The sequence below is a fragment of the Centruroides sculpturatus genome, unplaced genomic scaffold (assembly GCF_000671375.1).
Source record: "Centruroides sculpturatus isolate CEXI.00-Female unplaced genomic scaffold, Cexi_2.0 scaffold1464, whole genome shotgun sequence".
In the NCBI taxonomy this organism is placed as follows: Eukaryota; Metazoa; Arthropoda; class Arachnida; order Scorpiones; family Buthidae; genus Centruroides; species Centruroides sculpturatus.
The window spans coordinates 29134-51682 of record NW_019392611.1 but is presented as its reverse complement, the minus strand read 5'-3'; the positions used below and the strand labels follow the sequence as shown (position 1 = coordinate 51682).

General features: G+C 27.4%; 1 protein-coding gene across 1 annotated transcript in view; it reads left to right on the top strand.

The window, feature by feature from the left end:
- The window catches only part of LOC111617680 (dynein heavy chain 7, axonemal-like), a 168383-nt gene that overhangs the window by 130408 nt on the left and 15426 nt on the right, over positions 1 to 22549 (top strand). The window contains exons 42-50 of the mRNA XM_023358964.1: positions 3516 to 3669; positions 5953 to 6278; positions 8176 to 8308; positions 12029 to 12307; positions 14962 to 15207; positions 15329 to 15595; positions 17739 to 17891; positions 20236 to 20445; positions 22304 to 22465. Coding sequence (XP_023214732.1) covers positions 3516 to 3669; positions 5953 to 6278; positions 8176 to 8308; positions 12029 to 12307; positions 14962 to 15207; positions 15329 to 15595; positions 17739 to 17891; positions 20236 to 20445; positions 22304 to 22465 — 1930 coding nt within the window. The remainder of the gene's footprint in view (positions 1 to 3515; positions 3670 to 5952; positions 6279 to 8175; positions 8309 to 12028; positions 12308 to 14961; positions 15208 to 15328; positions 15596 to 17738; positions 17892 to 20235; positions 20446 to 22303; positions 22466 to 22549) is intronic.

The following is a 22549-nucleotide window of genomic DNA, read 5'->3' as shown; positions in this document are numbered from 1 at the left end:
TCATCGCCTGCAAAGCGCCTCCCTCCAAAATCACGCTTCAAGTTCAAGAATAAATGGTCGTCTGCAGGTGCAAGGTTGGGGCTTTATGGCAGGTGATTGAACTGCTCCCAACCGAATTGTTGAATAAGGTTTTGAGTGACACCAGCAGTATGGGGATGTGCGTTGTCATGGAGCAACACAATGCCTTTACTGAAACTTTCACGCCTTTTATTTTGAATTGCACAGCAAAGTTTTCACAATGTTTCACAGTATTGTTCCGCATTGATGGTTTCACCTCTGGGAAGGAACTCAACAAGCAGAATGCCCTGTCTGTCCCAGAACACAGTGCACATGATTTTTTGTGCTGACAACATTGTTTTGAATTTGTGTCTTGTGGAGGACTATGAGTGCCTCCACTCCATCAACTGTTGTTTTGATTCTGGAGTGACAAGACAAACCTAATTTTCATTACCGGTAACAATTTTGTTTAGGAAATCATTACCCTCTTCACTTTATCGGGTAAGAAATGTCAAAGCACTTCCAAGTTTCTTCATTTTGTGGACATTTTGGGAACACAATTTGTGATAATTTAAGCAATTTGCGACAATCTCATGCAAAACAGTTTTTGAAATTTGTGGATACTCATCACAAAGCAATCTTATTGTAAACCAGTGATTTTCAAACTTTCTTGATCCACCGCCCCCTTTGTTCCATAATGCTATACCCAATGCCCCTAATCCATTTTCTCTTGTGTGAGAAAGGATTGGAAATATTCTTAGGAAAATTTTTCTATGAATCTCACACTTTGTGCCCTTACTATATATTGTTATCAACATCTGGAAACCATTAAATGCAATGTTTCCTCTTATCAGTTTAACAGAGGAAAGGGAACGGCTTTCAGTGACCCCAATTTTTCCTTTGGTCACTATTCAATATCCTGCCTCCAGCACCCCCTAGAATTACTCATCACCCACAAGGGGGCGTTATTGTCCACTTTGAGAAACGCTGTTGTAAACCGTCTGTTTTCAAGAATTTTCTCATTCACTTTTGCAACCAAACTATCATTGACAACAGAAGGCTGGCCAGTCTATGCTTCGTCATGAACATTGGTGCGTCCAGCATTGAATTGTCTAACTCACTTTCTTACCATTCCATCACTCATTACATTTTCACCATAAATCTCTAGAAGTTAATGATGAATTTCAACTGGCTTAACATTCTTTGCGTTCAAAAACCGTATTATAGAATGCTCTTCACAGTCAGCGGGATCGGCAATCGTCTTAAACATTTTGAACACTCACTAACACATGGAAAAACAACACAATCCGGCTGTAATGGCATCACTGGACTGACAATCAGCAGAGACATGTGTGCGCAGGTGCTGAACTGCGATACTACCGCTGCACTGGCAGTAGAACGAAATGGTACTTACTTTCTGGACACGCCTCTTATGTCTAAGTAAAATATAAATGTTATCAATGTTATTGCATTCTTCTTCTGATTTTAATTGCACTGCTAACTTATTACTATATGTTCATCTAGATTACCTACAGGTTATGTTTTTAAAAAATAATTTGAAAGGAAATGTGGGTTATATGCTGATTTTATATTGGAATTTTGAACTCATGCCTGTGAAGCAACAGCTGCTGCCATAGATGCAAGATATTCAGTAGGGCAGATTATGCAAAGGTTTTATTGTTATTCCATCAATGTTCTGTGTGATATATGCTATTGTGAGTTATAGGTGCAAAAATACAGTATTTTCACTTTTTAAAAACCACAAAAAATTTCAAAACCAAAAAGATATGTTTTCAAAAAGTTAAAAATTTGAAAATTGTTTTATAAGTTGTTTTCATAGATTTAACAAATTCAAAACAATGAGTGTAATTCTGCATATTGAATCTGTCAAATACAATATATTAAATTTTACATAACAAAAACCTGAAAATAATAGATCGTAAAAATTTCTGTAATTGGTCACTTTTTAAAATATCAAATATAATGAATTCACCAGTATTTCAATTATTCAAAGATCACAGTTTAGTTGAATGTGTACATTTAAAGGATCTCTAAATAAAATATGTTTAATAATAAAATTTATTAACTGGAATAAATATAAAAATAAAAAAAGTTCCAGCTGTTCCAGCAAAAATTTTTATGATAAGTGCTTTAAAAGCTGCCATTTTGTATCTGGGAGGATCATCGAGCAGCAAGGGATGTATTGATATAATGGGTGGGATGTTGGTTTAACATATACCTTTGTGTATATACACCATTAACTGGGATGATGTTCAGATTCAGGAAGTGTGCTTCTTTATTATTGAATTGAGGCTATTTCAGGGGCTATTTTTTAATTTGTAGGAATTGCAATTGACCATGTTGATGAAGCTTTGCATATCAGGTTTTGTGTTCCATATAATCAATACGTCGTCTACATTAGTGGTCAACAACCAGTCGGAGAAATTTTGGGTGGTTCATGGAGAAATTTGGACATTGATCAACTGAAGGTTACGTGAAGTATTATGAAAGAAATGCAAAATGCTTAATTGCTTTTTCTATTCATTGGGGGGATTTTTATTCAAATCTGAAACTAAATATGAAGTGACTGTTATCAATAAATAATGAACAATATTGTGAGTGTGATTGTTGTTCTTCATGGAAAAGTGATAACAATCCATAAACTTATTTCCAACAAGCAGCAATGAACTTTAGGCTTGCATTGGTTTGTTATAATTAAACAAGCAAATTTTATATTAATATAATAAAATTGAACTTTTATGATCATTATTCTATAGATTTTGTATCATTTTTAAAAATTTATGATAGTGGTTCGTGGGATTCAAAATTGTGAGTTTAGTGGTCTGTAAGGCCATAAAGGTTGCAGACCACTGGTCTACATAATGCCTATATAATAAAATATTATTTTGCATTTTAGGAATAACCATGTTTTCCAACTATTAATGTTTTATGTTTTATGATTTAAAATAATTTTATATATTAATAATATATTTATATTATTAATTATAATTATTATTATTAAAATTAAATAAAGTAATTTTATATTGTTATTGCGTTGATAACAAAATTACTTATTTATTCTTTATTTTTTAACATTTTAACATTAATTATAAAAATAAATTTGTTGATGAGACTTTAATAATTGCTTCATTGCTACTACAAATGTTTTATTTGCTAACTTTATTCCATTATGTATTCAAATTCTAGTTTGAATGCATAATGTATTGCATTCTGCATTGTATGTATTTAGCATCTGATGACATATCAAATAAAAAATGTGGAAGCACTTCTATTAAAACACAAATATTATTTATCACTTTATTATTTCACTTAGATATATATTAGACATAATCTATTTAAATATGTAGTTTTAAGTTTTTATTGATTTAAAAAACAAATATATTAAATATCTAAATGTGTTATAAAATTATTATTATTTATTAATAATTTATATTTCATACTATACTTTAATAAGCATTAAACTTTTCAAATTTATATTAATTTATTTTGTTCTCAAGTAATTCTCATCGTTGGCCGTTAATGATTGACCCTCAAGGACAAGCTAATCAATGGATTAAAAAGATGGAGAAAGAAAAGGATCTCCAAATAATTAAACCAATGCAACCAAATTTTCTTAGAGTTTTAGAGAACAGCATACAGTTTGGAAAATCTGTAAACTTATTTTATTTTAAACCATTTTTCTATTAATAATACAAATTAATACAAATTATAATAATAATACAAATTAGATTAAGTTAAAAATTATTTTAAATACAATATTATTTCAATTTAAACAATAAAACAGATATTTTCTAATATATTTTTTTTGTTCAAAATTAATTAATTCTTTAATAGAAATTAAGATAAAGATAAATGTTTTTTTAAATATAATTAAGGGTACGTTCATAAAGTTGAATGAGTTAAACGAGAATGACGTTGTTGTTATTCTTATTTTGTTAGACTTTTCAACTGATTCATTTATAACTAAATGGCTGTTTCTAAAATCGAAGATATGAATGTTGCTAGTGCAATGTTATTCGAAATATTTTTCTTAGATTGTTTCAGGTGGACGGTTATTTCTATCATTTCATCTTCTAATTCACAATTTAAACACTCGAGTAGATTTAGAAACATCAGTATAATCAGGTGCCATTTTCTTAACGAAGTAAACTAACTCTTTCCTTCATGAACTTGGTTAGAGTTTCATTCGAAATGTCATCACCACAGAGCATGCGCACTGAGTGAGACTACTACTTTTTGACTGATTTGTTACTAACGTGTTTAACTCGTTTGACTTTACGAACGTACCCTAAATGAATTGTATTTGTATTTTCCATGATCCATTGCAATAGTCCTCAAACTTGTTTGGCTTGCAGCATATTGTAAAATGTGAAAAACTTTTCTGGTGCACTTCATATACAAAATTAAAATATATTAATATATTTTAAGTTATAAATAGTTGTGTACTATAATAACTGCTACTCTGTATTCTTAATCTAGCTATTACTTTATCATGGATGAAGTAAATCTTTGTACAAATTAATTTCTTCTCATTTTTAAAATATACTTTCATAATATTCATGGTGCATTTAGCCAATTCTTCTTGCATATCAGAGCACTTTGGCATATCATTTAAGAAATACTGATCTAGTGACTCAAATTTTGAATTTAAAAGATATCCATTAACATTAGATTTTTTTAATGTATAGTTATGACCTATTAAACATTGCATATTTGAAAATATTCTGTGATTTGACGTTAATGAATTTAACACTAGATTTAAAAACACTAGATATCTTACCAAGGAAAATTTATCCCAAGGTTTGTTTTATTGTTAATCTTATTATATCTGTAATTTTTTTGAATAATTTTTACTTTTCTGGCTGTTATATATAACAGAGTGAAGGTACAGCTGTCGGTCAAAAAATGATCCCCCAAGATTTTTACATTTTTGGACTCAAGATCTTGAAACATCAAGAAATGCAAAAAGAATCTGGGGGTTTTTCTGTATATATGGATGTTTGCATGTGTGGGGGGCATGATTTGTTCATTCTCTTTGAAGCTTAATAACACCTGTGATTTTTGTCAAAATTCTCTGAAATTTTGCAGAAAGGTTTGTGTATTAGGGGGATTGATACTATTAAATTTTGATGGTTACAGATCAAAAGAATGGGGAGATATAGGAGGATCATTTGTTCTTTTTTGACTAGGGTCAGTCTTAATGAAGATTTTATTTGTTGTTATGTATGTAAACCTCCAGGGGATAACTCTCACTGAATTGCCCCTTGACCTAGTTAGGCAACTTTTGATTTTTGTTGTGTTCCTTTGTCTCCAGGCAGTCATGCATTAGCTGTGGTGACAATTAGACCTGGAGGCACAAAGTTATGTTTGTATTATAATAAAGTTAATTATATATGTTAACAAAAGTCATTTATTTTACAGACATAACATTTGTATTAGCACTTACAATTTTTATAAAACTCATTTTTACTTTCAAAACTAAGCTCTTTGCTAATTTTATAATAATTAATTTATATAAAAAGTTTTTAAATAAAATATCATAACAGATGATGCCACACAAAGTATTAAATGTTGTTGCCAAGAAAGTTATGCAACTCATTACTGGAGGTTTTAATAATTAGTTAATTCTATATTTTTATTGATGTTGAAGTTTCAACTATTAAAATAATCATTTTGTAAAGCTATGTAACCTACTGAATAAGAAAATTTTAATTACCAGTATGTAACTCAATACATATGACATGATGGTAAAAGCTGAGAATTTTATTCAGAATTAAAATAGAATTTAAATCTTGTAATCTATTTAAAATAATTGTGCTTACTGCTAAAAATATAGAAAAACAATTTAACTTAAAATAAATTAGCATTTCTTTATTTCATACATCTAATTACACTTAATTCCAATAATTTTATTATACATCTTATGCTTTTCAGGTTTTATTAGAAAATATTGGAGAAGAATTAGATCCTGTTTTAGAACCTTTATTATTGAAACAAACCTTCAAAGATGGAAAAACATTGTACATTAAACTTGGTGAAAGTACAGTTGAATATTCTTCAGATTTTAGACTCTATATGACTACTAAATTGCCTAATCCTCATTATCTTCCCAATATTTCTGTAAAAGTAACTCTGATAAACTTTATGATAACACGAACTGGATTGGAAGATCAATTGTTAGGAATTGTTGTTGCTAAAGAAAAACAAGAATTAGAAAATGAAAGAAATGAACTTATTATAAAAAGTGCAAAAAATAAAAAGTTAGTTCAATATATACATATTGTAATTATCTTTAATATTTAATTAATACTATTTTAACTATATTTTAAAATTTAATATACAGTGGTGCCCCGTATAACGTACTTAATCCGTTCCAGATGCACATCCATTGAGTGAAAAGTCCGTTATACAAAACGCATTTTTCCATAGAAATACATGTTAAAACATATAATTCATTCCACAGCATAAAATAACTGTACTGTACCATAAAAAAAAAAAAAAAATGGAGCAGTCACCAATTATGCCGGGTAGTCAGATGTGAAGAGGAGGTGGAGGAACACTTTCTTCACACATTCATACAGATACAGACTTTTTACACATTGCAGCAGGTCTCCTTTTATTGTTTTTTAATCGGAGTCAGATTCAGGAGAGGCTACCAGAGCTTGCATGGTCAACTCCTCTTGTTCCGTCCTTTGTTTTTTGGTAGCTGGCTTCTTGAAAAACATGTCCAAGGTGGTCTGTCTCTCTCTCTTCTTCAACACCTGTCAGAAATGACAGGCAAGGGTGTCATTGTAGAGATCATTGATCCTGTTGGCCTTAGCTCTGTTTGGATAATGAGTGTTTGTAAACTCCTGAACCTCTCCCCATTTGACAAGGAAGTCTGTGTCAACTTTCACTCCTTCTGATGATTTCTTGCTTTATTAAAATTGAAATCACCTTTATTTTTTTAGAAGCCATGATTTGCACAACACTTCAATAAATGTAAATACCCTGCACTGAGGTGATGTGCGTAATAAACAAGGGAGCAAGCCGAATTCCAACGGGAGCTCTGTACTTCAGATATACTAATAATAAATTCTAATAATAGCAGATTGTCATTGGCAACGGCAAAAGAGTGGAAATATCATTCGCGGCCAGTCCGTTGCTCGAGTCATGTAACGGCCAAACAGAAAGTCCGTTGTTCACAGCGTCTGTTATTCGAGGTGTACACTATACGAGGCACCACTGTAATTACTATTTTTGATTTAAACTAAATAAAAACTAATGATCATTCCTGATATAACTGTGTATTAATTAATATATTTATAATATATAATATAATAATAATCTATTTATATTGCACAATAAAAACATAATTTTCTTTCCATTTTAAACTTATTTTAATATGAAAATGAATATTAAGTATTTAGATACATAGCCAAACAATTGCCTTAAATATTCAGACTATAAATCCACTATTTTTAATAATTAATACTAAGTAATTTGCTACTAAAGTTATATGTTAAGTGTCATCACTTATCTAAATTAATAATTGTAATTTAAAAAATTTATTAAATAATTTAGAATCATCTGGAAGAAAGAACTAGCCCAGGGCAGGGCTTGAACCCTCAACCTTTGCTTGATGTGTAGTGCACTTGCCAGTTGCACCTCCTGGACCCTGAACAAGCCTTTGCTTCCAGATGTATTTAAATTTAGATATAACCTTATGCGGTTAATTACTAATTAAATAAATAAATTATATTATTTAAGTCTTAAAGCAATTTTACTTATTTATAAAACGTCATAAATAAGTAAAACTTTTTAATCTTGTTCTGATATGTCATAGAAAATTAACTTTTGTTTATAAAGTATGCATTGTCTTATATATTTCTAGCTAATTTTATTAATATAATATGCATATCATTATTGAATTTGGCTTCATCAATTTAATAAACAAAAATGTTTCCATTTCTGAATTTTGCATTTACTTAGGGATTACAAACTCAAAAGCAGTTTTAGGATACTTCAATGAATAATTATTATAGTAATTTTAAATAATAATTATACTATAATTTCATTATTATTCATCTTAAATATTTATATTAGTTCATTTTCAATACTATTTTATTATCTTTTTTGAAATTTTATTTTTTAATTTATTAATATTAATTTTTTCAGACAATTAAAAGAAATTGAGGATCATATATTAGAAATTTTATCAACAGCAAAGGGTAATATCTTGGAAGATGAGACAGCAATCAAAGCACTTTCATCATCAAAATTACTATCAAATGAAATTGAAGAAAAACAGGTTTTTTTTTAATACTATACTATATAATATTTATTTGATTTTTCAATATATAATGAACTTTCAGTTGATTACAATAAATATTAATATACAAAATTTCATATATAAGATTCATTTGCACATATTAGCATTAATAATGTTGCTTTTTATATAACATAACAATTATGTTACTAATGTATTGTAGTGTCTGGGAGTATTGAAAATACTCCAGACAATCAGTTGGGTAAAAATGTGTGTGTGAGGACTTTACATGAACAACAACTTGAGATGCAATTTGAAAAAAGTTTTAATAATTGACAATATGACTAAACATTCACTAACTACTACTAGGTACAAGTAACAACACTCACGACAATTAGTATATTCTCCCCTTGTGGATATAATTGAAAGAAAAAAATTTTTACAATTATTTTTACAGATGCAGGTTCCTCGTTGAATCTCCTTAGTACGAGAATGAAAGTTCCACCTTGTATTCCAGAGTCTGCTCACAATAAATTCAGCCACGTGGCTCCCTGATTAGCTCAGAGAAGACGATTCCTTTGTCCAAAATGAATCATGTCCTTACTTTCTTCTATCTCACTCTTCACTCCAACACCTCTGCACACCTGATCCAAGTCCCGGTTAGGAAAAAAAGGTGGATCCTTCACACATGGGACGACAATTTATACGTCCCGCCATCATGCTACATCACCCTCTTCACGTGATCACTGCACAGCCAATTGTTACATGGTGGTGGTGCCACCAAAAAAAAAAAAGGTGGTTCAGACAGAACGGAAAATTAATAAAATAACAATTACACAATTACAATTTCAGGCACGAAATAACAAAACTTATTATACAAAGGGTATAATATACAAATACCAAAAACAAAAGTATAGTGATGCAGCACTACAGTATTAAATAAAACTCTATTTAAAACAAGATAAAATAAAATAGAAGAAAAAGAATTTCTTTTCTAAAAATTTATTTATACTGAATTTTGTATTTTATTTTTGCTGAAGCAGTCTTCAAATTTGATTGAAATTTTTTGACAAAGTTAAAGGCTGTACAATTAAAAAACAACACCAAATTAAAAAAAATATATATATNATCTTTTTTCTTCAGCCACAAGGATATATATATATATATATATATATAACAGAAATCTTCCTTATTGGAGTTATTCTAATAACAGTTTTCTCAAGTATTGTTAGGCACAAGCCCATGGTTGGAAGACACACAAAGATACAAAGTGATTTGGCTCAGTAGCGAAGTTACCTAAATTTTTTTATATAACATCTAGATGTACAATCTAAAACCATTGGCATCCACCTCTAAAACTATCTTAATCTCTAATAACAATGAACCTTACACAGATGATTCTTAGAGTTTAATGAAATTTGGTAAAATAAAAAATTATGTATTAAATAACAATAAAAAATACTCTGGCTCTATCTGATCAAATTCCAAATTTTTCTTACTTTCAACAAAATATTTACTTGCTTGATAGCAATTCTTATTACAGTTATAAAACATAATATGGTAACATAAGGAATGTATTTACTTATAAGTGACATTATAACCATATGATATGAGGGAATAATAATAAAGTAATAATGTTTAATGAGAAGTTGATCTATTAATTCAGTTTTCTTACAATTAATTAGAGTTGATTTTGAGTGATTTGACAACACTTTATCAAATAAAAGTTTTGCAACATTTAAAGGATTAATTTTCAACATTTCTTTATTGAAATGTAACACAAACTAAAATAAATGTTGTGCAATGTCAAAACAAATAACTGTTCTATTAGAACAGTTATTTGTTTTGACATTGCATGGTTTGACATTGTATTGTTTTGACATTTGATGTTTTGCAATCATCAATGTGCATCAGCTGAATATTCATGTATCATTTTCAATCATTCTATGAAACTGTAACTGTACTATGATGGTACTGTAAATTTTGCTGATATCTGGGAGAACACTAGATATGATCCTTTGTAACGAAATTACTTGGCAGTTTCCATTCTCTCACATATGAGACATTTCATATTCTCCCTGCAAGAATTGCATTTTTACAACAGCAATGATAATTATAAAATAATAATATCATACAATGCAAATCACTTAGACATTCACTTGCAAAAACCTCACCTTGCTTTTTTGCATCCTCAAAAATCATAAAAAATTTACTATTGTTAATAATGTATTTTGTTTATGAGCCATTTCCAAGCTTTTGGTGTATTTCAAAGTTTTTGGTATTAATTAATTCTCCTCTTCAACTACTTTTGTATATAAATGCTTTCTGCACAACCTCCAAAACATCATTTTTTTCCCTTAAAGATATTGATTCAGACGGGAAAAATCACTCTCATGCTGAGTCAAGAATTCCTTAATAAAGAAAACAAAATACAATAGGAATGTGCAAGAATGTTAGAGGAAATAGATGAAAAAGGCAAATGGAGATTAGAGAAAGCATGAATATACAAAAAGAGTTTAAGAGGAAAAGTAATGGTAAAGACTATGAAACATTACCAAATGCTTGGAGATGGCTCATGAATAAAACATATTGTTAATATCGAATTTATAAAGGATAGATTTACATTATACATAAATTTATGCAAAATCCATTTCATATCAAAATGTATTTGGTTGATTATTAATTTTTTTATGAATTTTAAACATGATAAAAATTATAGTACTGTATTAATTTAATTTAATTAACTTTAAATTCCTTTATTTTTAATACATTATATTTTATACAAATACATAGCAAATAGTTTTATTGAAGGGTTATCACACAATTGAAACCATTATTGCCTTATATGCAACCTAAAATTCATTTTGGACCCTGGTGTTAAATGGTCTTCATCAATTAGGTGATCATATATTATAAATAAGGTAAAAAATTCATTAATAATGTTACAAAACTCATACCAACATCCATAAACCTGTGATTTATGTATTTTATTGGTTATTGGTTTTTAGCATTTTATTACTATTTTAGTGGTATTATGAGGTTTATGGATGTTTGTATGAGTCTTGTAACATTGTTAATGTAGTTTTTGCCTTATTTATAATATATGATCCCCTAATTGATGAGGACCATTTAAAACCAGGGACCAAAATGAATTTTAGGTTGTATATAAGGCAATAATGGCTTAAATTGTGTGATTACCCTTCAATAAAACTGTATAATGTGTACAGTATTAGTTATTATGGGCTGCAGTGTGACAGGTCAAAATTTGGTCAGTTATGTTTAGCATCATTAAATAATTGACACATTGAATTTTAGCATTAGTTTAACTCTGTATAACTTGTACCACAGACAGTTTATTGAAAGCAATGAAAACTTTAATTATACCCAAATATAAGTTAAGGCTTGAATATAGGTCAAGAGCAATTTTTTGCCTCTTTAAAACTGGAAAAAACATTGCCAATTCAATAATTTTGTTCAATTATTATGAATTATTGCATTCAAATAACATTGTAGAAAAGAATTAATCAATAAAAATAAACTTTCTTGTAGTTAAAATAATTAATATAAATGAAAAATGTAAAACAAAAATACCCAGTATTTGAATTTCACATTTATGTTTCAATATAATTTTGTGTACAAATTTTTTCCATTTTTTAAAATTTTTTTTCAAAGTATTCTAAAATTAATTTTAATAATAAAAAACAGATGTAGTGAAATATTCATTTCATATTATATCATAATATAAAATTTTATATTTTTCAGATTGCAGCTGAACAAACAGAAGCAAAAATAGAGGAAACCAGAGAAGGTTATAAACCAATTGCTACTCATTCTTCAATATTATTTTTCACAATTGCCAATTTAGCAAATATTAATCCAATGTATCAATATTCATTGGCATGGTTTGTAAATCTGTTTAAAAAATCAATAGATAACTCTGAAAAGTCTGAAGATTTGCAAATGCGGTTGCAGATTTTACGTGAATACTTCACCATATCATTATACAGAAATATTTGCAGAAGTTTGTTTGAAAAAGACAAAGTGAGTGTTTTTCAATATTACAAATAGCACATTTCATTAAAAGTGTTTAATTGCTATTTAAGAAAATTTTGAAAATTATATAAAGTAAACTTATTTTATATAATTATATAAAAATATTCATTCACTTATATGAGAAAAACGGAGATTTATAATTATATATATATTTTTAATATATTATTAAAATTATTAAAAATTCACATTTAGAAGAATCACAAAGGTCTTCACAAATTATCCTTGTAACATCACAGATGCAAGACACCATTACATTATTATTATAATTCAAATGATTCATCTATATGTAATAAGTTTTTGCTGTAAGAACTATCATTTTTAAACTAAAAAAATATCAATTTAAAATAGTAAATTAATGCCCACTAACTATACTATCTGCTTCTCAAAAATATGAAGATCATAATTATATGATTATTATTCACTATTATGTATAAAGTCACAGCCATAGAAAAGGAAAAGTTTGTGCTAAATCTTTTCATATTTTTGTATTGTATTTGAAATTTCCATAACATTTATGAAATTAGATAGTAATCTATATTAAAAATTATTCTGCTGTTATAAAGAACAATTATTTAATTACAACTAAATTAATATATTTTAAAAAAAAATTAATAATGTTGGCCAAGTTTTAAATTTTTTTCAATTAATACATTTATCTTAAAAAATGTCATTGAATATGTCTTTCTTTCTTTTATCTCCAAAACCCATCTTATAATATTAATAAAAAAAAAAAAGAATAGTATGTTAGATAGATTTATTATATATAATTTTTTAATTTTTTTTCTTAATTGATGTATTATTGCTTAATTATCATTTATTTATATTTGTATAAAACATGAAGTATTCAATGAATTTAATGAGTTTTTCCAGTTTCCATTATTAAAAATTTAAATAAATTGATAAATTAAAGTTTCTGTAATTCCTTAAATAGATTATAGCTAGACATCAACCAAATGCCGAAATTCTATCGGGCTAGTTTAAGACTAATTACTAAATGAATTACGTATAACCAATTTGGTTCTAGAGATAAGTGTTAGAGCCAAATTGGTTATGTAATTCATTTGGAATTAGCCTTAAAGTAGCCCGATAGAATTTCGGCATTTGGTTGGTGTCTAGCTATATTATGTATCGAGTTTAGCGATGTTTGTAATTAAATAGATTATATAAACATATAAAAATGGCAATCTATTGATAATGACAGCACTAATGATGTTATTAAATTATTCTAATGTATGTATATATGTATGTATGTAAATTAATTTTATATAATAATTGAGCCACTCACTTGCCAAATCAATTAACTCCATAAAACAAAAAATGGAGAAAAGTGACAAAGTAATATATATTCATTTTTAAAATTTCTTGTAAAATATAAATTCAAATAAACATTGTAGAATGTATTAATGTAGATGTATCTTTTATTTAACGACATATAAAATGTATAAGATAGCATAGATATGCTATAATCGTTATTGTTGTTATGATTTTGGTGTGATTGACGGAGTTAATCTGTTTGGCTAGTGAAAAAAGTAGTAACATCAAATTCAGTCTTCACATTAGCATACATTTATTATTAACAATTTTTCGCAAAAATGAATAATAACTGTTCTGCTGCTTTGCATAACTTTGATCATTTTTTAACTTTGTGGTAATTTTTTAATAATCTATTTATTTTATCTTAAGAAGATTTTTTATTTCTTCAAGCTGTTTGACTGTTACTAATTGACTGTTACTTCTGAATTGGTCTGTGAAAAGGAAATAAAATAGACTAAAAAAATTATATATTTTATAGCTTGTTCTGTTACTGTTACAATGACTGTTATTTATTATTTTGTTTGAATTGATTATTCAGCAACATAAATATCTTCTTTGTCAGCTGTATTTGAGTGTCACTCATCACGTCGATTTTTTAAAAATTTTTATAAGAATCATTTTTAATAGGAGAAATAAAAAAAATTGTTTTCAGTTTTATCTATCTTGATATAACAGGTATAACTTTTCTTTTTTTCTAAAACAATTGTCACCAAAATTAAAACAATCATTCAATATTCCACAAGTATACTTACTTCTGCAGCAGTTGGACTGTAACTAACTAATTTCTTTTACTTACTTTTTGCGATGAGATAACATTAAATAATTTATCGTTATCTATAAAGCACTGGTCAGCGCACACTGCAGCATTGCAATCGCAGTGTGCACTAGCAGATTAAAGTTACATTATGGAGTTAATTGGATTGACTTCTGAAATAAATAAAAAATTTTTCCATGGCCAATAAAATTTTGTTATTAAGTGGTATTCATCCTTATTATTAGGGAAACTTATTATGAATATAAAAAGTTACAAGTATATCAAGTGTTTTCACACTAAAATTTAAAAAAATTCAAAATGTGGATTTAATCAATTTGGCTTGTGAATAGCTTAATTTTTATGTGAAAATCTTATTTATTACCAGAAATATGATATATTTATGACATCTTTTATAGAACTACTATAGCATAGTGCTATACATCAAGTCATAAACTGAAGCAAAATATGTAGAAAAATATAATTATCAGTTATATATAAACTTTTTATTTATAGATATTAGCTAATAAATAAAGTCTTTATTTATATATATTTATGTAGTTTAATTTTGTTTCAGTTATTATTTGCATTTTTACTTTGTATTAATCTTATGAAATATAAATCATTAATTAATGAAGATGAATGGAATTTCTTGTTAACTGGAGGAATTAGCTTGGAAAATCCTTACTATAATGAAACAGGATGGCTTCCTTTAAAGTCTTGGGATGAAATTTGTAGCTTGGATAATTTACCTAATTTTAATGGTTTAAGAAATTCACTAACTGAATATAGTTCTTTATGGAAAAATATATACAATAGTGAGGTGAGTATCATAGCATTATGTGGAATACCATAATATATTTCAAATAACACTATACTTATTTGATGAATTTTTATATTGATAAATGAAAATTATTTTAATTTGTTTAATATAATTTAAATAGCATCCTCATAAGGAAAGTTTTCCAGAAGAATGGAATAGTTTAGATGATTTTCAAAAGATACTTGTCGTACGTTGTTTAACTCCCGACAAAGTGATTCCAGCTATAGAAAATTTTATTTCTGTACATTTAGGATCAACTTTTATTGAAATACCCCATTTTGATCTTGAAGAAATATTTTTAGACAGTGACTGTTGCATACCTTTTATTTTTATATTATCTCCTGGAGTTGATCCTACAGCATCTTTATTGAAATTTGCAGAAGATAAGGTTTGTGTATTTTTTAAATTTCAATCTTTAGAATACTAACATAAAATATGAATACAGTATTAAATATCTTTAATTATTTAATCAGTATCTTTAAGACCTCAAATAAAATAAAAACATTATAAATCTCTATAATACATATCTTTTACACTGGACTTCTCTATATTTATTTTCAATATCTTTCATTTTAGTAATTTCATTTCATTACTTTATATATACAATTTCTTATCATGAATTTTATGTGTATTATTAAACATAAGTAAAAATTGTAGAATATTTATTAGTGGCACACTCAAAATTTAATCTTGGAGGGAACCAAGTTGAATGGATAAAAAATTTTTAATGCAAATTTAATAATTCCAACCCAATGGTGATGGAAGCAACACTTCTTCTGTGGTGCATCTTTACAATTTGTTAAAAATTAAATTATTTTGTTACCCAATTTCAAATAAATTTCTTCTGACTAGTACTAGTATACAAAAGATAAGGTAAGACGTTAAATTTTGTTTAAATGCATTTATCAGATAATTGTTTTGTTTTACTATCTGTTTAGATGGACATGTGCTAAAATATACCTGGTTTTAGTCCTTTACCGGTTAGACAGCCAGATGGCCAAGCAGTTAAAGGTGGCAACCTATCACTCTGGGGCCCTGGATTTGAATCCAGATGGGTCGAAAAATTCCTAGAAATTTTTCAAGATGTGGTCCGTCACATACGTCAGGCTTCGTTCCTCATCACTTGGATGCCCCATTGTGGGCCTGGCCAAACCTATAATGGGATTGCCTAAAAAGACCATCTTAGTGCCCACAGGGCAGAAAAAGTTACCAAAAAAAATGGTCCTCTACCAGTTACACGTTTCCCCTAGTTTTGAACCCACACTTTACCACTGTTCCAACCTTATATGATCACTAATTCATAAATAGTATAGAAATAGAAGACAGAATACAATATAAATAAAAAAAATTTTAGTTAGGAAAAAACTTGGAAAATTTACTAGTGTTTTTTTTCCTTTTAATTTGGGGGGTGCCAGGGCCCCTTGGCACCTCTTTGGATATGCCACTGGTGTCCATATTACAATGCATTCTTTAGACTTTTATATTCAGTTTATGAATGCAAAAACTACAATCATTAAAAAAATTTAGATCAGTTTTCTTTTTGAGATTATGTTATAATTAGTTATTAACAACTATTTATATAAATATTGTACATACCAATATAACAGCATTTGGTTTTTAATGAATGGCATTGAATATATATATTTTGAAGATCTTAATATACTCTTTTCTTCAATATTATTTATTTTACTTTTCCGGCTGTTATGTATAATAGAGGAAAAGTATGGCAATTAGTCAAAAAATGATCCCCCAAGACTTTTACATTTTTGGACTTAGGACACCTTCAAATGTCAAGAAATTAAAAAATTTTGGGGATAATTTTATGTGTTTTGATGTTAGTGTGTATGGCATGATTTTGTTCATCCTGTTTGAAGCTTAATAACGCCTGTGCTTTTTGTTGAAAATTTCTGAAATTTTTCAGAGAAATTTGTGTATTAGGGGAGATTGATGCTATTAAGTTTTGCTGATTAAAGGTCAAGGGGGTAGGGTAGGGAGATAATGGGGGTCTTGTGTATCTCCCGTAGGATTGGAGTTAATGATGATTTTACTGGTTATTAGCATTTACAGTTTTTTATAAAAACCATCCGTACCCTCAAAATTAAGCTTTTTGTCATTTTATTATAGTTAAAAATATAAAAAGCTTTTTAATAAAATATGATAACAGTTGATGCCACCAAAATTTTAAATGTTGTCGAGAAAGTTGAGCAATTCATTGCTGGTTTATTTCAAATAGAAAACATTCATTGTGATATTGACTTTCTTCTAGTTCTTTATAAAAATTTATATGAAAATTTATCTGTTTAATACAGTTTTTTCTGTTTCATTATCAAGAGAGAATATTTATTGGAAGAAATCTTTTTACTATCATTTTTTAGAAAACATTCATGTTCATATCCTTGATATTTATAAAGGGTTAGAGCATGAATGCTTTCTAGGAAATTGAACATCATACTTTTTAGATATTTGCAAGTTTTTTAAACTTAATAATTATTATTATTATTATAAATGTAATATTATATTATTTTACATAGGGGTTTGGTGGAAATCTTCTTTATTCTCTATCACTTGGTCAAGGCCAAGGTCCAATTGCAGCAACCATGATTGAAGAGGGAACAACAAATGGTATTTGGATTGTTCTTCAAAATTGTCATTTAGCACCATCGTGGATGCCTATGCTAGAAAAGGTAGGTATATACGTAAATTGTTTATCTTTTAGATTTTTGAATCTTGTAAAGTCTGGTACTCAAGTACTGAAACAGATGATGGAAACCATCGACGGAAACAGTTGCCGTTCCCTTGTCTTTCCGTGTCACATGTACTCATATATGAAAATTATCCTACAATTGAAATGTGCCATCTGCCAGCCGTAAATATAAACAAGCTACTACAGTAGGAGGCCATGTGCCAGTAGTCAATAATGGCGTCTACCCAGATTTGTTTTGTTATATCAATTAAACTTTTTAAGTTTACCTTCTATCTCATCGTAAATTAAAAACCTCAAAAATGAATAATTTGAATAGGAAAAATATTCGAAATCGTAGAAAGTTAGAAATATCGAATACTTTCATCACCAAATTACGATTACTCTATTCCCAATACTTCACACAGTAAGTACATCTATTTGACATTAATATTTAAATTGGATAATAATATAGCGTATAAATTAAATATATTAGTATATTAGTGTACAAATAAAGCTTTTTAGCTTATTGACCACCATAGTTTGAATACTCTCATTCCACGTGATCTTTAGGATGACATTGCTAAACAGCCTTCCTATTGGTCTAATTTTTGCTGTTCCACTTTCTGTGATGGCAAAAGTTGAAAATTTTCAACTTCGTATTCTGTTGGCTTCAACAGCAAAAGTGACATAATTTTTGCCATTTCGTTGACGGTTTCCGTCATCCGTTGCCACATGTGAGTACCAGGCTTAAGAAATATGAATAAATAAATAAATTAATTTTTTAAAAACAATTTTATTATAACTTTTTAATAAAATTTGCTTTTAGCAAACACTTTGCCAAAGCTTTTTGAAAAATATCATAATTGTAATTGATATTAATAATTGAAACAATATTTCAAAAAAATGTTATAATGTAAATACAGTGGAACCCTGTTTATCCGGAATAAGACAGACATATGGAAAACCTATATATGTGAAAAAATTACAGAACTTGTAAGTAGTACATTCTTGCCTGAGTATAATGTTGCAACTGTAAGAGTACTGTTTTCCTTTGACTCAATCCCAGGTTTGCACACCTGTGATTTTATAACTGAGAATCTGGTAACAGAAATAAATACAGTAAAGTATATCACAATTACTTTGGTTCAAACCAGTCCTTTCATTTCCCTACAGAGCACTAAACCTAATTACCAGTTAACCTTGATAAAGGTCATAAAGAAAAGTTCTACCTCATGTACTGATGTACTGTACTGATACATACTGTACTGATAGAAAACAACAAGCTGATACTGTATTTAGATATGTCTTTTGCTTTATACTGTTAATATTGTTGTAAAAGTATATATAATGTGCAATAATAAGATATAATGTATATCTAAACTGTGTTATTTGTGTCATTAACAAATTTTTCAGATTATCTGGATTTTTGGGCATTCAGATTGGGCTTGGTCCCATTTGTACTGGATAAACGGGCTTCCACTGTTCTTTTATATTATCATCATCTTTTCCAATTACCATAGCAAAAATTATGGAAAATAACATTTGTATTTTTAAGTTTGCCAACTGAAGAATGGATTTATTTACTTTTATTATTCTTCTTTCTCTTTATATAAAAATAACTTAAGGGGAAAATGTATGGGGATTTTGTTTCTGAAAATTTAAAATTGTAAGTCAACTTTAAATTGCAACCTACAGAATAACTAGTGTGTTCCTTGTATGATTTGTTCTCTTCAGCAAAATTTATGCTTATCACTAAAATATCTATCAGGAGAACAAGTAGCAATTAAACAACAAAAGAAAAAAGAATAATAGCAATCATGATGAAAAGAAACAAAGAATATAATTTTGATATTTGGGTTCTATTCACACTTAAGCTATTGATAGCACATTGATCATGTAGTTATATTATAATAAATATTATAATTACTATTATTCTCCAATATTGCAAAATGGTTATGACACAATAGGTGAAAATTTCATATCTTCTATCAAATAAAAATTTATATTTTCAAAATAATCTGAACATTTTGGATGAAACTCATTTTTCAAATATCAGAATTTAAAACAGTTTACGATGCATTGTTAACTATATATAATGGAAAGCTCATGTCACTGTGTAATAATATAATTCTACTTCCCTTTTTACTATATTTAGTCAATGTAGTGGAAAAAGAGACTACTGTATTTATTATTATAAATTTTTATGTAGATCTGTTTAATAAAAATTAAATTTGTTTAAAATCTAATTGCAGTTCAATTTTTTAAAATGAGAATATATTGAATAAATTGCCATTTTAAAACTATTAAGAAAAATGCTTTATTAATTATTTTATACCTATTTTAAGATATGTGAAGATTTAAATCCAGAATCTATACACAAAAATTTTCGTTTGTGGTTGACATCTTATCCTTCAATTCATTTTCCAATTTCAATATTGCAAAATGGAATTAAAGTGACAAACGAACGTCCAAAAGGTTTAAAGTCTAATCTTCTTCAGTCTTATTACAATGATCCAATATGTGATCCAGAATTTTTTAATTCTTGTCAAAATCCAGTAAGTATTAGTATAAATTTGTCACTTGGTTAATTGTTCTTTAAATATGATAATTTGAAAAATCATTTACAATTTTGAATAATTTTTTTTATTGAAAATAGGTAATATAGTTTCTGAATAGTAAACAAATTTTTAAAATATTTTTATATTATTATATTAAATGTAGTTTGATAGTTTTACTAACAACAGTTAACTAATATGCTGCATTTCCAAATTTCACTGCATAAAACACAAAATATCAGCATAATCTCCATAATGATTTATATTGAGAATTTATTCAAATTTTAATCATTATCTAAACTTTGTAGAAAAGGGCTGGCAGAATTACAATTTAATAAAAAGTAAAATACATCTAGATACGAGTCCAATTTTGCTTGCCACGTCCAATCACCAGGAACAACTATTTCCATTGCAGAGACAACCTTTCTTTAGAGGCTATGCCTCTGCACAAATATGCAAAACAGTTTAAAATGTTCACAGGTGACAATCCCAACACAATTAAAAATATAATATTTCTTTGTAGAACTTTGTTAAACTGTTTTGTATATTTGTGCAGAGGTATAGCCTCTAAAGAAAGGTTGTCTCTGCAATGGAAATAGTTGTTCCTGGTAATTGGACATGGCAAGCAAAATTGGACTCGTATCCAGATATATTTTACTTTTTATTACATTATCTAAACTTCAAAAATGTACTCAAAAATTCAAAGAAAGACAAAAGATTTTTAATTTTTAAATTATCAAAGATGAAAGACTTATTATCAGAGATTTTCAAAGCTGATAAAATTGTTCATCCTAATAACCTAAATATTTTTGAAGTTCAAAGTTTATCTTAAAGTAATTTCTTCATGTAAAGACATTGTTCACTCCTTTGTTTGAATATTTAATTTTGATGAAATACCTAAAGTAAAAACTTTGTTATTTTATGCTTAAAAATTAGTAAAATAAGGATTATAATTTAAAATAAATGAGGTACTATTTTTACAAATAGTTTGAAAAAATATTTTTCAATTTTTCTGGAAAATATTTTTTCAAAGTATTCATTTGTATTATCAAAATGAATGATAAAACCTATAAAATTCATATATCATTAAACATCACTAAAAATAAATTCTTAATAACTTCTTTACAACATAGCAACAATTCATTACGCAAATTTTCCAATCAGAAATCACTTCATTCAGGTACAAAAGAATAAGATTTTCAGAAGATATGGAGTCTCTCAATGTTTTTTTCTTTTCTTTTGAAATTCAAAAACACTGTTTCTAACTTCAAGATTAATCCATAAATTAAAGAGAATTTATAGAACATTTCTTTTTAATATAAGTAATATTAACAATTTTTCTGGACAGTCAAGGGAATAAAAATGTTTGTTAAATTAGTTCATTTTTCATTATATTTACTTTTAACATCTTAAATATGAATATCAGAATATTTCTTATACTCTACCATATTAAAATGTATATTTATTTGATTATGTTGTTAGATTATTTTAATTTGATACAGTTCAAATTCAGCTGGGCTGAATTTGAACTTGTTATTGCTGCCAATAATTTGTCTTATAATTTGACAGAGTCTAAATTGTATTGTTGAGTGAGGTAAAGTTGTGAAACATATTTTAATAATAAGCATCTTAAAATCCAAATTATATAAATGTAAAAATATCATTCAGTTGATCTTATAATTATAAGAAATCATCTATTTGTGTTTCTTATGATTTTTATTATTAACTAAGTTAGCAGTAAATTTTAACAATTAAAAACAATTAATGAATATTTATTTTAATATGTAAAGTTTCAAAATTATACAAATTTTTTCACTTATCTTCAAAAGTTTTACAGATGAAATTTTATATTTTTTAGAAATCTTTCAAAAAATTATTATTTGGGTTGTGCTTCTTCCATGCCTTAATACAAGAAAGACGTAAATTTGGATCTCTGGGATGGAATATTCAATATCAATTTAATGAAACAGATCTTAGAATTAGTGTTCAGCAATTAGCTATGTTCCTTAATGAATATGAGGTAATTATTAATTTAAGACTTTAATTAACATTAACTATAAGGATTTATTAATTTCATTAGACATTACATGTAATTGTATAGAAA